This window comes from Zea mays, chromosome 4 (genome assembly GCF_902167145.1).
Source record: "Zea mays cultivar B73 chromosome 4, Zm-B73-REFERENCE-NAM-5.0, whole genome shotgun sequence".
NCBI lineage: Eukaryota > Viridiplantae > Streptophyta > Magnoliopsida > Poales > Poaceae > Zea > Zea mays.
In genome coordinates this window covers 5,894,323-5,908,883 of record NC_050099.1, presented here as the reverse complement: position 1 = coordinate 5,908,883, position 14,561 = coordinate 5,894,323, and the positions used below count along the sequence as shown (strand labels likewise).

General features: G+C 45.5%; 3 protein-coding genes and 1 long non-coding RNA gene across 5 annotated transcripts; 3 read left to right on the top strand and 1 right to left on the bottom strand.

Annotated features, from left to right (window-relative positions):
- The first annotated feature begins 5,349 nt into the window (after positions 1–5,349).
- On the top strand, positions 5,350–5,953 carry LOC109945463 (leucine-rich repeat receptor-like kinase protein CLV1a). Its single transcript, XM_020551786.3, has one exon. The coding sequence runs from the start codon at positions 5,408–5,410 to the stop codon at positions 5,951–5,953; it is 546 nt and encodes a 181-aa protein (XP_020407375.2). The 5' UTR covers positions 5,350–5,407.
- Positions 5,954–6,226: 273 nt separating this feature from the next.
- Positions 6,227–6,957, top strand: LOC118476859 (uncharacterized). Its single transcript, XR_004857665.1, has 3 exons — positions 6,227–6,318; positions 6,499–6,749; positions 6,838–6,957. It is a non-coding gene; the product is annotated as an uncharacterized lncRNA (long non-coding RNA).
- A 1,472-nt stretch (positions 6,958–8,429) lies between these two features.
- Positions 8,430–12,529, top strand: LOC100273572 (uncharacterized). 2 transcript variants are annotated; one of them, XM_008678601.3, is made up of 5 exons: positions 8,430–9,126; positions 9,498–9,825; positions 10,455–10,857; positions 11,071–11,180; positions 12,091–12,529. In XM_008678601.3, exons 2-5 carry the CDS (start codon positions 9,706–9,708, stop codon positions 12,115–12,117), a joined length of 660 nt encoding a protein of 219 aa, XP_008676823.1. In that variant the 5' UTR covers positions 8,430–9,126; positions 9,498–9,705; the 3' UTR covers positions 12,118–12,529. The 2 variants fall into 2 exon arrangements, with proteins under 2 accessions (XP_008676823.1, NP_001141462.1); NM_001147990.1 differs by having other exon boundaries at positions 8,484–9,825; positions 12,091–12,526.
- Positions 12,530–13,376: 847 nt separating this feature from the next.
- On the bottom strand, positions 13,377–14,136 carry LOC100281623 (uncharacterized). The gene is made up of 2 exons (NM_001154542.2): positions 13,824–14,136; positions 13,377–13,717 (listed from the first exon to the last, which is right to left on the bottom strand). The coding sequence occupies exons 1-2, from the start codon at positions 14,073–14,075 to the stop codon at positions 13,628–13,630; spliced, it is 342 nt and encodes a 113-aa protein (NP_001148014.2). The 5' UTR covers positions 14,076–14,136; the 3' UTR covers positions 13,377–13,627.
- Positions 14,137–14,561: the final 425 nt, after the last annotated feature.

The window sequence follows — 14,561 nt, the reverse complement described above, 5'->3', positions numbered from 1 at the left end:
TATAATGTTACTAGCTTTTGCGCTTAACCTCAAATTATGTTTGATGGTTCAAACTACAAGAGATGGCGTGCAAAGACGAGTTTATGACTGACAACCATGAACATATATCACGTGGCAGGAGATAGGCATGAAGGGATGCCTTCCAACTCTTTCGAGAAGTCATTGAGGTTGTCAATAACCTTTTTAGAGGTGCCATGATAAGGGCTCCCGCTGAAAATATAGTTGATTCTTCCATGCACTTGTTAATTACCCAACAGATGTGAGATCCGCTTGCGGCAAAAATTGGGATCTCTAATGTAGGCAGTGATTTGTATATTATGGTACAGCTCCATGACTACAGGATGGTCGAAAACCATTCTATGATATAACATGTCCATTAGATTCAACAGCTTGCAAAAGAGCTTGAGCCCTTTCCTTGTGTGTTGTCTAACAAGATCGTGGTCAGATGCATCATTATTGCTGAGCTACCACCTTCTTGGAGGGATTTTGCTACTTCTCTAAAGCATAAGAGGCAGGAGTTCAGTGTTGCTAATCTAATTGGTTCTCTTGATGTTAAGGAGAAAGTGATTTTGCAGAAGACTCACACATGAAAGGTCTTGAGGAAAATTTTAGTGCAAACCTACTATATAAAAAGTATTTTTGATCTCAGAAGAAGGCTAAAGGCAAATCTGCGAATCAAACAACCGATTTTAACAAGAAGAAAGCAAACAAGAAAGGGGAATGCTTTATTTGTAGTGTGATAGCCTCTAAGGCTGTCTCCAACAAGGACCTGTATAAGGTCCGGTACGCTATATTTACAGGTTTGTGAGCTCCTGCATCCATCCAGCAATAGACTCTAAATGCTCCTCTAAAATATAGAGGGTGAGCTTCGTCCGCCATTTGTAGAGGCTGTACGAGCGTCCGCTATCTCCTGTGTCGGCTCCTTCGCGCGTCCGCTCGGAGATTTCCCTCGTTCTCGCAGGGATGTCGTGGACGTCCGACGACCGGGGACCTCGAGCTAGCGCGCAGCTGGGGCGAGCCCGGTCCCACCGGTGAGCCCTATCCCCGTCGGCAGTGAAGTTTGTCGTGTCTGTGTCACAGACATGAACGGGAGGTCGTTGCCGGGGTCTAGAGCACGAGGGGCAGCGACGAGGACACTGGAGAGCTGCTACGAGGAGACGGCGGGAACATGGCGGCGAGCTAGCTGTTGCGAGGAGACGATGGGAACATGGCGGCGAGGAGACTGCAGATCTGCTGCTACTCGCTGTAGCATGTGATGAGGGTGAAAAAAGATTTATTTAAATGAATGGAAGAGCTCGACGGGTGTTTGAGAAATATATGTCATGTGATAAAAAAGAATAGGAACTTTAGTTTCTAGTATACGTTCACAATAATTGCATATATTTGTTTTCATAATTAATATAAGTTCACAAAACTGTCATAGTGAATAATGTTAATTACGTTCGTTTTTCATGAAAAATAGAATTAAAATTTTGTTTCTATGTGAAATGGAGAATAAAGAAACTAGTTTATGCAATCGGTTATTATTATAGATATAGAGGATCAAATTTAGAGGACGTTGTTGTAGACGAAGAAAATATAGAGGATGAAATTTTTTAGAGGGTGCTGTAAAGGACAGAGAATATTCCTTTGGATGATGAAATTTAGGGGACGTTGCTGAAGACAGTCTAAACATCCTTAGATGCTTCCCTAGAAAACTTGAGATAAACCGAACTTCATTTGAATAGATCTCACCTTTTAGGAGTTGGATTTCGAGTTGGAGAATCACTTAAAGTAGGTCATATCGACCTTAGCAACCTGACTAGGCCGATCTCTAGACTAGGCCATGTTCACATCCTAGCTAGATCGAGTTTGCCTGATTTGGGATTCCAAAGCTGTGAGGCCTACTTTATTGCTACATGTGTGTATGATTTGAGTAGTCTTGCGGATGAAACTATTTAGATCATATTTGAATGTATTAGAGCTAATAGTTATCTGTTAAAATTAGCTGGAGACATTTAAACAGTCCATAAACTATTAGCTACTTTTATTGGAGACATCCGAACACCCCAACTAATAGTCCGACTAATTGTTAGCTACACCCATAGGCGGGCCCAGGGGGGTTTTATGGGTATTCATTGAATACCCATGTTTTTGTGATCTATAGTGTTAGAACACTAATTTGTCAATAATGTATTACATAAAATAGCGTTAGAACACTAAATTCTTTAATATTTTGAATTTTTGAATACCCAATCTCAAATGTCTTGGCCCGCTTCTGGCTACACCCTTAACTAACCATTAGTTCATTAGCCGGTTCAACCTAGCTAAAGTTAGTTAATAGTTAGCCAACTAATTTTATTTGCAATTTTTAGTTACTTAACTATTAGCTCTAGTGTATTCAAACATGTACTTAGAAAGACATGTTTAGCAAAAGAAAATGTAGCTTCAAACGTTCATGAAAATGACGATGAAGCCCTGCCAAATAAATTTAAACTAGTCAATACTCGTGCGCAACGTCACATAAATTATTCGATAAAATATTAATGTACAATGATTACATGAAAACTAACAAAATATATATTATCATTGACCTCAATATCTCATAGTTGTTTTTTATGCCAACAACCAATACAGTGTTACTCCCCAATTTTAGGCTGTCTCTAGCAGCTTACCCATCACATATTCTATTTCAAACTTCACTTTATAAACAGTGCAGTCTACAGTTTAAAATAGCGTTTTGCATAATCATATATACGATCTAATGGAAACGGCCTTACATCAACTATTCAGACTTTATCTCACTATTTAATTTTAGATGATTTCTTTTGATCAGATTAGACTCTTCATGCTAGTTCTAGTAGTAAGCTAAAGATTTTTTTTTTGCTAAGGTAGTGAAACTACTTAACAACATAAAAGGGGAAAAGGCGTTGTTTCCCCTTACATGGTCAGCCCAGGCATTGTGCTGGTTGTAAATGATGGCAGTACCAAGGTTTCGCGTCGGGTTGATGCTGATGGGGATATGGTGACCTGGTGGATTAGGAACACTGTAGGCCAGATTAGGTGTGGGGGGGCAAAGATCTGTTTTATTAATCCCACATAGAAATTACCAATTACCATGTCAGTCATGCTCCCATGGAGGCATGAACGAGTAAGCAGACAAAGTTTTATGATTTTTGCAGTGCTCTTGGTAGTTGAATAATCATAATTACTGTGTGTACTGAATAGAAATAATTTGAAGAAGTTGATGAAAGAAGTAAAGTGGTGTTCAAGCTACATAGGGTCGTAGGCCTTTGCTCGAGCGTTGAAGTACATATGACCTATGCGATTGACATGTCATGCACAGCGAAAGTAGAAATCTCTACTACTATTATGTGACTAATGTAGGCGTTCACAACCCCATGGTGCACGTTCTGCCGGGCGCGCACCCCCTGCATCCGCCACGCATCCCCGCCGGCAGCCCCGCATCCCGCTGCCCTCCCGCGCTCCCTCCGCGCTCCCTTCCGCGGATCCCCAACGCTCCCTTCCATCCTCGCGGCTGCAGCCCCGCAGCGACGAATCCCGCGAATCCCGCCCGCAGCTGCAGCCCTGCAGCGACGATTCCCGCCCGCAGCTCTCGCCCGCAGCTGCAGCGACAAATCCCGCCCGCGGAGGCTTCCTTCTATGGCGACGAATCCCGCTGTACCCTCGATCCTGGTACTACCTCCTCCCCCCCCCCAAACCTCGTTGCTCCCGCTAGATCCAGCCATAGCGGAAAGATCCGAGGGGTGGAGGGCGGTGGCAGGCAGTGTCGGGGTCCGTGAGGGTGAAGGGGTCGTGGGCGTTGGAGGAGGACGAGCTGCTGCGGGTCGTGGAACTGGATTATCTTCAACGCCTAGAACCCTAGCTGGAGCGAACACGGAGTCGAGGAAGAAGGTCGATCGAGGAAGAAGGCCGAGGCAAGGAGGAAGGAGGAGGAGAGGGATGCTGAGCTGGCTTCGGGATTGCGGTGCGGTGTAATCCAGAACCCCAGGTCGGGTGAGTTTGCTGCTTGCCTGCTCTCAACCTTGCTTTGCTTCATATTCCATTCAGATGTCCACTTATTTGGTACTCGTTCAAGTCAGTTTTTTTTTTGTGTCTGTTGCCTGTTTTCCCAGTCCATTGGACATCACTTCCTCATTATTTTTACAACATATTGTTTAGCATCTGTTGATTTGTACATTCCCTCACAAACCAATATGGTCCAATCATCCTACTTGTATTTATATATTATTAGTCATTGAATACTCTTGAACTACGAAGGTCATTTTCCTAGGTTGTCATAGCTCCCGTGTATAGTTGGTTTTTGCTACATCCTGACCGCTGCTTGACTCCCTAGCTTTGATCACCTTTTTGGAAAAAGTTCAGCAATCCATTGCGAGCTAAATGAACCCTACTTGTGTGTGTATATATATACAAGGAATAGAATCGTTCATTTCAGAATACATACAGGCATGTGTTTTCCTAGATCAATCTAAATATTCTCTGAACAAACTTTGTCCTTTGTTTCCGAAGAAGGGGGTGAAACTGTTATTTGTGTAGCGCTGGAGATAAGGAAATTTCTTACTAAATATACAACATCTATCGGAAGAGCTGTTGAGAGTATGATAAAGGTTGGGAACGTGAATTCACGATCAGGATTGGATCTTCCACAGGTGCATCACTTACAATGTCTGCTTAGTTTTAATGCATTGTTTTCTTTGAACTTCATCGATGAATTTGTTTTTTCAGGATTAGAGAAGCATGACATGTGGTTACAACTTACAAGTAATGCTACCTGTTATTGTAAAGCTGAATGTTTACAATAATGGATGCCAATACACATGATCTTGCTGGTGCTTACATTGTTTCTGAAGAATATTTAGAACTAATAATGGCTTTTCCTGTTAAATTTGCAGAGAGAAGGGATGACCATTCATGTTGAACGGCTCAACTTTCATCGTTATATCTCACACTTCCGTTCTGTTCATAGGGCCTCTGCTTTTGCTAAAATGCGTACAACATCTATTAGAAAGTTACTCCTCCTCATCGCCGCGGCCATCGCCTTCTTCGTGGCCCGCAACATCAGGAAACGGCGCTTCGTCGCGGCGCGGGCGACTAGAAGATGACGCCTTTCATCGTGGATCTTGGTTTCGGGGAGGAGTCCATACTCCGGGGCCTGACGGAGGCCAACATCGTCGGCCGCGGCGGGTCCGGCCGCGTGTACCACGTCACCTTCACCAACCGGCTCAACGGGGCCGCAGGTGCGGTGGCCGTGAAGCAGATATGGACCGTCGGGAAACTGGACGGGAAGCTGGAGCGCGAGTTCGAGTCGGACGCCGGCATCCTCTACAACGTCCAGCACAATAACATCGTCAGGCTGCTGTGCTGCCTCTCCGGCGCCGAGGCCAAGCTCCTCGTGTACGACTACATGGACAACGGGAGCCTAGACAAGTGGCTCCACGGCGACGCTCTCGCCGCCGGCGGGCACCCAATAGCGGCTAGGGCGCAGTCCGCACGCCGCGCGCCACTGGACTGGCCGACCAGGCTCAAGGTGGTCGTCGGCGCCGCGCAGGGGCTGTGTTACATGCACCACGAATGTGTGCCGCCCATCGTTCACTGCGACGTCAAGACGAGCAACATCCTGCTGGACTCGGTGTTCCGGGCCAAGGTCGCCGACTTCGACCTTGCCTGGATGCTGGCGCAGGCCGGGGCGCCATACACCATGTCCGCCGTGGCCGGCTCGTTCGGCTACATGGCTCCCGTTGATTTCATCTTCGCTCACTTTCTTTCTATTCGATTTTGGCCCCTGCAGATTGCAAGAACGGGACTACTAAGCAAGCTAAGATTTCATTTTTTCTGGATCAATCTCAAATTAGGATTTCTCGGGGAGCGGAGGGTCGGTCAGGACCTGATTGGGCTCCATGGCGCGATCTTTGAGCGCAGATTTGGTGCCCGCGATCTGCCTTGGATTTGATTTAAGGTGAGCTCCCTTTACTTATTTTGCCCGCGATCGTGACCAACATATGGATTACCTATTTCTCCATGTCAGTTTGCAAATAATTCCATTAAGGAGTGTCGGGGTTGCCGCTTTGTTGAAGCTCAAGTGTAAGCAGAGGTATGTGAAGTGGCTACAGAGCCACAGCTAGAGCTAACCCATATGCTGGTCACTGTTCCTTTTTTCTATACATGTTCACTGATCATGAGATGTAACACGATTGTCCTTGTGCAGACGAAGCGTCATGTGAAAAACTGAGATGGATAGGGAGTGGCCTCTCATGTGTGTGCATCAAGAGAAAAGGCACATATGAAAGAATATGCAAGAACTTCAGACCCGTACAGGTAACAGAATAACAGTTAATTATTAGAATTATTATGCAAGAGTTTCTATGGTGGAAGGTGACCATTCAAAAGGACTTAAATTATAAGGGCTTTTCCTTTAAGCTATTATTAGTTCATTACAATCAAATGCATATTTGGTGGTCCTATGTGATTTCAACAGTATTAGTTTGGACGGAGCAGGAACAAGCATTGCTGCATTGGAAACAATCTGGAATGCATTGGGCTTTAACGTGTCTCGGCGTAAGTGAAAGCTAAATGTATTCATTCAACTTGTAGTAAATTGTCTTGGTCATCTTATCACTGCAGCTGAGCTGTTCAGTGCGCTTAGAGGTCGTCTTTACGACAGCAACAAAAATTTAGTAATGGCAACATTGTCCACCATTGGTGGTCTTGCATCTGCTATGGGACCTTCTGTTGAAAAGTCAAGCAAGGTTTGGAACTCACTCGCATGCTATCTATTTTTCTGCATGCTTATTTTTGGTCACTACAATAACTAAAAATTGTTTGTTTGTCATGAAGGGTATTTTGGCAGATGTGCTGAAGTGTCTTGGTGACAATAAGAAGCACATGCGAGAATGCACATTGACTGCTCTAGATTCGTTGGTTGCTGCAGCCCAACTTGAAAAGATGGTTGCATATATTATAGTGTCTTTGGGTGATCAGAAAACAGTTCAGAAGGGCGAAAAGATCTCTTTGATTGGTTGTCTAAGCATGTTTAAAAAATGGGTGATTCATCTGAGGCTTTGCCATCGTTGAAGCCATCTGCATCTTCTTTGATGGTATTAGTCTGAACTGAACTGATTTTATTGTTGTTTGTTTGATTTATATAAATGTTGTTCAATGGAGAGAATGTAATGGTTATACCTTTTTTTGAAAAGGATAAATCTTCCGAAGTCCGCAAAGCTGCTGAATCCTTTATGAATGAAATTCTCAGGATCTGTGGCCAAGAAATGGTATGTTTCATCCACCTATTGCTTTCATTCATCTTTCCATTTAATGTTGCATCATTCTCCCGACAATTGAATTTATTGTTTGGCGTAGGTGGGACGGAACTTGAAAGATTTGCTATCACCTACTTTGGCCATTGTATCAGAAAGGTTGAAACTGTCTACTGTACATGAAGGTGGTGTTGTACATATTGTGTATTGTAATGTACTCCATTCCAAATTATATGAAATTTCGGGTTTTCTATATTTTATAGCTTTTGCTATGCAGGCAATGTATTTAGAAAAGCCAACATTTTATAATTTGGCTTACTATTGTTGCTTCTTCCATCAGGATTTTCTGAATCTGTTAAGGTGGTGTCAACAAGCATGAGTTTGCCATCAAAATCAGGTTTAAAGAACAATAAACATGGTCCTAACTATCGTGGTTCTAATGTGGGCAAACCTGTGTCCCAAGTATAAAAATGGCAAGACCAATTTCTTAAGGGTTGACCGGCTCGGTCCTTGGTGCCGCCACCTCCTCTGGGGACAACTCTTAAGGGTTGTGAGCTTGTGACAGCCTACTCTGGTGGCACGACCTCGCGTGCTGCCACGCCGGCAACGTCTCCATCGTCGTCGCCTAGGCCAACCTAATGCTCGAGGACCTTTCTTATAACAGTATAATACACATTTGTATATAAGATATTGTGATATTATATATTCTCGTTGCATCGCACGGGCATTCACCTAGTTGATAAATAAGTCTAGACTAGTCTTGTGCTCGTATATTACTACGGTTTATATATATATATGATATATGATAAATTTTATTGTAATAAATTATAAAATATATATTTTATATTGATTAGGATTGATTAGGTGAATGTGAATATAAAACCAACAACAAAGGTTCATACACTTACTTATATATAATTTTACCTTATTTTTTATATAAATTTTTTTATTATAGTAATAGAGAAGGGATTATAGAAGTGCGGGTGATTATAAAGAAATATGAGATTTTTTTAAAAAATATTGACACAAGTCAACGGTTGAAACTGATTGTTTAATATAGTAGAGAAAAAAAAACCATTTATCAAATCATCTCGTGACGCCACGTCACCGGAAGAGCGCAGCCTGGCCACTCCACGGCACGCCAGCATGACGAAAGAAGCTCGACAGCACGCGGTGGCGGTGATCACACAACAAGCGTCGATGGACGTCCCACCTAATCCTTTCTCGCACTCGCACCGTCTGTGGAGAAGCGAGAGGAGGAAGGAGACAAGGAAAGGAAGGGAGGGGAATCTCCGTAGAGCACTAGGCAGCGACGGAGTCAGCGCAGCTTCGTCTCCTTCCTTCCTTCCCCTTTCGCTGGCCGCTGGCCGTCGGCACCATCACCTACGGCCACGGGCGCAGCGCGGCGCCGCTCCATACCGGGTCCGCGGGCCTCTCGCCAAGGAAACCCGATAAGCCTCCGCTGCTCTGCTCGGCTGCTCTTGCCTTCTCTCCCGTCCACGGTCCACTTAGCTAGAAACACACAACAAACAAGGAGAAATCGCAAGGAGGAGCAGCGCCTGCCGCCGCGCCGTATCCAGCGAGGCAGCCCCCCCGCCCCGATCTGCCGGCCCGACACGCTGGGATCTTCCTTTCCTTAGCCGACCGGTCAACGCCGCAGATATTCTCCTTCCCTGCGGCTCTGGAGGTTTCCGTAAACCCGTCGCCCCCCTCCTTCTATTCCTTGCAGGTGAATCCACCGTCGCCCCTTTCCTCGTTCCTCCTTCCCTTCGTCTCCCCCCAGGATCTCGCCTTCGCTCGGCGCTTCCCGATTCGCGGCCGGCGGGGCGGACTCCGGCTGTGTGGGTGGACGCAAGGTAGTCGGCAAAAGGTGCGATTTTGATCTTGTATTCTTGTTTCCGGGGCCAGCTGCGTTGCGTGATGGCTGGTCCGTCGAACCTTCGCTGTTCATGGTTTTCCGTGATATACGATTGAGTAGTTCGATTCAATAGACACTAGAATCGATTTGGGTGCCGCCGACCTGATTGTTCGGTCCCGAATGCTGTTGGGTTGGATGGGGACTACGGGGATGGTATTTTGGTGCGCGGTGCTGCCGGGGCCCAAAGCTTTGCGTCCAAGTCCCAGATTGCAGGAAGAGGAAACTTTGTTGTCAATTTCAGATTTCTTTTCTCTGTGGACGTGTGTGTCTGTCCAACAACGCCTTCTCTGGAATTACCTGATTTTGCTGCCTGCCATTGATAGGTATCGACGATCAGACGGAGCAGTTGCTTCAATCTCGACTTCGACCTCCATCTGCATTGAACCCATTTGGGATTTTGGAGAGGGGGGTGCTTGCTTGTATTGCACAGCATCTGCATCAGTTCACATTCTTTGGGCATTTGCTATCTTGTCAGGCTTGCTGACTATACAGTTCTGGTTCAAGGAACGCCTTTCTGAGGTCTCTTGGATTATGGGAGCTTTCTGTTCATGTCTGCAACCTGATTATTCGGACCACCATGGAAACCAAACTTCTTCAGCGTTTAGGAACTGCATGTGCCTCAGATGCTTTACCCAGCAGCTGATCAATGCGGTATGTTCTCCTTATCATGGATGCTTGATTCTTTATTGATTGGATTTTTTTTTCTAGCTAGTGGTGACTGGTGAGCACGCGAGTTGGGGTAAGAAAATATAGCAGGCACTCTCTTAATTCAATTTAGCATTGGAACAAGGTTTGCCATCACTGCACATTGCAAGCAGCGAACTTTATTAACTGTTTTTGTTAAACTTAAATATGCGATGTTGTCTTGTGTAAATAATTCGAAATGAAACGATGCAATGCGATTTTGATCAGGTACGCAAAAATTATTGAAAGTTATTCATGAGCGTATACTTAACAGTGTATGTAGCTACTGTTCTCATTGGTAACATTGTACTTGTTGTTTTAGGACTAGGCCAAAATTAGTTGTCATATCCCGCTACATACTGTTGGGTACTCTTTTTTTTTAAAATAAAATTGCATTGATGTCTAGTAACAACTCCTTTTGTCAAGGATGTAGGTCTGTTTGGCTGGCTGATAACAACGTTGGGAACTCATACAAAGAGAAAACGTTCCATTTAATTATATACTGATATAAACTGTGGTTATGAATTAATAGCTGATTTAATTTGAGACAATACAGATGGAAATGGTTGCATATTAATCTTCTCTTTTGTTTTTAGTATACTGTTTTGTTCCGAGCTGGAGCAGTGCATTCTGTTTCCCCCGCTATTGAAGCCACTCCTGTTGATTCAACTGAAAGCTCCTTCGATACATATCGTTCGCCCCCAAGACCTCTGCCCTATGATGATCCACGATTTTCCCCTCCTGCTCGTGACTGGTTAAGGAGTGAGAACCCAAGCCATTCCCCAGAGGAATCGGAACCACTTAGAGCAAATGAGGATGATGAAGAAATGGAAACACCAAGTATAATACAGAAGGCAAGTAAAACAAACTACAACACAAAAATGAAAATCTGCAGCTCTACTTATGGTGATAAGGTGCCACCAAGGGAACATGGAAATTACTTCAGCTATTTTTCCCCATCTGCTGAAGATGAAGATGTCTGTCCAACTTGTCTTGAAGGTATTATCGCAATAATCATTTTTTTCTCTTAAGTGTATTGGAAAGATGCTCTGATATTTTTCAAAACGCTACAGTAAAATTTCCATTACATAAGACTTTGGTACATGCGAATTGAACGAAAGGTGTTCAAAACTATGAGCATTACATTTTTTCTGTTGATACTTTATAATCACATTCTCACTATTGTTATATATTAATGTAACTAAATTGCAGATTATGATTCTGAGAATCCTAGGATAGTAATGCAGTGCTCACACCATTTCCACCTTGGCTGTATTTATGAGTGGATGGAAAGAAGTGAGGCATGCCCTGTCTGTGGAAAGGTAATTTGTTTATCTCTTTGCTTACCCTTATAATTTATTATTGCTGTCACACATATGTGAAGCCCGACACAAAATTTATGTCACCTGTTCTACGATGAAGCCAGTAATCTGAATTTACTTACAGGAACTGAAGTCGTCGCCCATATCTGCATTCCAACTTGTTTGCATGCATGCTATATAAAACAAGTGATAAAACTTTAGTTTGAATGTTGTGTTATTGGAATTATGTAGAAGTGTGAAAGAGCCTCTAGCGTAATGGTTAAATCACCTCCAGGTCCTAGGTTCGATCCTCCTTGGGAGCGAATTTCGGGCCCTGGTTAAAAAAATCCCATCGTTGTGTCCCGCCCGCTCCAGCGGTTACGTCCTGCGCACCACCCTCCGGTTGGGCCGTTGCAGAGTGGGCGGTGACGGCACACTAGTGGTGGTGTGTGTGTGGGGGGGGGGTCAGGTTTGAGGATTTTCTTGGCTGGGACCATATGTTTCAGTCTCTTTTTAATATAATACCAGGAGGGCGGTCTTTCAGTCCCGGCCAAATTGGAATTATGTAAAAGTAGGCTGAACTGAAATAATTCACAAGAAATCTGTACTGCCTGCGTTATAGAAGTAGGCTGAAATACAGCAGAAGTAACCTGGACTGTCTGCATTAAGGATTTGCTTGCGTATAATTTTATTTTGAGTCCCAATTAAAAACTAAAGAAGTATTAGTAATAGTTTGATGCTCACTGATTGTTGTGTCTGATTCTTGTCACTTGTAAGCTGGGCCTGTGTTGTCTCAAGTTTCATCAAGAATTAATAGTCTCTAATATATAAATGCATAACAGCTGATGGCAATTGTGATCTCCTTCTTCATGAAATGTTATTTTCTCTGATGGACACATAAATTGACCTCCCACTTTGTAATTCAATGCAGAAGATGGAGTTTGACGAGACAACATAATCCTCTGGCTGGACTCTACACCATGGCCCATGGATTAACAAACCTTCTCATATGACATTCTGAAAATACAGATGGTCTAGCCCAGCAAGTTCTCTGTAAATACGCCCTGTAAATATTGGACTGGTAGTGTGGGTCCCTCTTGGCCATACGAGTGCTCTCCAAATGCTGGAACGGTGCACATAAACATTCTTTTCCGATTTGTTACAAATAGTCGGCAGGGGAAGGTTGCCCCCCCTCTGCCTGTCTGCGCCTCTGCCTCTGCCTTGTCGAGGCTTAGAGGTGCATTGGTTGTCCGGTGATAGATTCATCGGAAGCCTGTAAATTAAAGACCTAGGCTCATATAATAATCATATGGAGTCCCGTGGTTCTGGAAGTTCTTGCAATGACAACTATTTGGCTTCAGAGACTGAAATGCTGTCATAGTAGTGGTGTTTATCATGCCAACATTTGCTTCTGTGGTGTCGCTAATTGTGACTCATGGACACATATGAAGAGTTATTTATTACACTTAATGCCACTCTTGAGACTCAGGGGACCCCATTTTTTGAGGTTCAGGGGACTCATTTTTTTGGCTGCTTCCACGGTTCCTCCTATCCTATCCATGTGGTGTTGAAGACTTGTAAGCAAATTCAGTCCAGTTACTCCATACTTCTCTGAACCAAAAAGATCGTTTTGATCCCGGCATGAAGTGTTTTTATCAAGCAAAATTAAGGGCGTGTTTGGCATTGCTATGCTCCACCTCAGAGCAGCTCTACTCTAAAACTCTGGGTGGAGTAGCTCTGTTCTAGAACTTAGACTGTATCTCATAATCGGTGGCAGTCACGGGTAAATAACTCAAAACTCCATGACTAGGTTCTTTTGGAGTTTTCGGAGCAGTAAAAGAGACTCCATAGAGTTTACAACTCTAGAGTTAGAGTGTTTGATATGCCCTGACCAGCTTCTTCTTGAAGTTTTGCTCTAGAATCATGTCAAACAGGCCCTAAATCTCGAGGTCAAGTTGTGCTAAACTTGGACTCTGCAGTAGTGAGGTGGTTTAGGCCACAGAATTCTGCTTACAGAGGTGGTGTGGCATCTTATTTCACAAGAGAGTAGGCGCAGGATATGAGAAATTTTGGAACCTGAGATGGTCAAATGAGATGTTCTGCACCTAGTATTCAAGCGTAAACCTGAATTTGTAGTGGACACACGTGCTGAATTTCAAGCGTAAACAGAATCTGGACCATTATTAGCATGTGAACAACTTAACACATGTTCTCAACTTCTGATGAACAACATGCAGGACAAAGTCAGTTGATGACACACACACATACAGGCACTGATGAGACGACCGACCCCAACGAAATTGCAGAGATACACATAAACATTTCTAGATTACAGAGGTACACATGAACATACATTTCTTCATGGAAATTAACTTCACATCCAGCAGGTCACGATGGACTTAGTAAAAATCAAGCTTCCCAAGCAGGCGGTGCTCCGAAAAGTCTGGGCGGAGAAGGTGCCCATCACATCACTTGCTCCCGGGAGGTCCGCCGCCGAAGAGGTAGCCGAGCGACGAGCCGCCGCCCGGCGCGGCGTGCACCTTGGTCGACGGGCGGTCCTGTGGGCCACGCCGTGGCAGAGGAAGGCAACGATGTCAGGAGCGCAGAGACAAAAGGGGAAGAGGAAGAATAGGTGGCCGGCGACTGGCTGTCTGGCTGGCTTACCGTGAGGAAGTTGCCGCAGTTCTGCCCCTGCGCCCGGAAGTAGTTGTTGGTCTGGCTCTGGTTGCCGCGGACGCCGGCCGGGATCCCCTTGAGCTTCTCGCCGTCTGCTGCCGCCGGCACCGGCGCAGGCGCAGGCGCCGCCGCAGCCGGCTTGGCGGGCGCCGCGGCGGCCTCGTCGCCGCCGCCGCCGCCGAAGAGGTAGCTCAGCGAGCTCTGCCCGCCCCCGTAGCTCACGCCCCGGCCGCGGCCCATCCTCCGCCTCCTCGCTCGCCGCTCGACTAGTCCAGCAGGCGAAAGGAAGCTGCTTTGCGCTTGCAGTGCCACCTTGGGTCGCCGGAGGCAGGCGTCGCTATTAATAGCGGCACGCCGCGCGACCACCGGGGCGGGCGCACCCGCATCGCGGCCGTCGGTCTCGGGGCGCTCGCGGATCGGACGGCGAGGACCCGCGTCGGCGTCGGTGCGGGGTTGGTGGGGCCCGCGCAGGCGGCGGTTCCAAAATTACAGATGCGGTTGGCGGCGCGTCGCCATGGCTGATTGGGAGAATGATGGAGGGGTGTTTGGGTGGCCCCCACTGACGAGTGAGTCACTGGTCTGACCTGACGTTACCCCGGTCGTTGGGTGCACGAGGTGACGCGAGTGATCAATAGAGGAACGTCTCCGCCAGCAAATTCGTGACCGGAAGATAGAGTAGTTCATCTCAGCAGAGATCTCTTATCGTATTCTCTACCTCATCCTATA

What these genes read in the sequence shown, in the direction of transcription:
- LOC109945463 (XM_020551786.3), top strand. Translation starts at nt 5,408, where the DNA reads ATGGACAACGGGAGCCTAGACAAGTGGCTCCACGGCGACGCTCTCGCC.
- LOC100273572 (NM_001147990.1), top strand. Translation starts at nt 9,295, where the DNA reads ATGCTGTTGGGTTGGATGGGGACTACGGGGATGGTATTTTGGTGCGCG. An exon ending in CTGTCCAACTTGTCTTGAAG is followed by an intron (nt 10,858 to 11,070) that starts GTATTATCGCAA and finishes ACTAAATTGCAG; the next exon opens with ATTATGATTCTGAGAATCCT. An exon ending in CATGCCCTGTCTGTGGAAAG is followed by an intron (nt 11,181 to 12,090) that starts GTAATTTGTTTA and finishes AATTCAATGCAG; the next exon opens with AAGATGGAGTTTGACGAGAC.
- LOC100281623 (NM_001154542.2), bottom strand. Translation starts at nt 14,075, where the DNA reads ATGGGCCGCGGCCGGGGCGTGAGCTACGGGGGCGGGCAGAGCTCGCTG. An exon ending in ACTGCGGCAACTTCCTCACG is followed by an intron (nt 13,718 to 13,823) that starts GTAAGCCAGCCA and finishes CGTGGCCCACAG; the next exon opens with GACCGCCCGTCGACCAAGGT.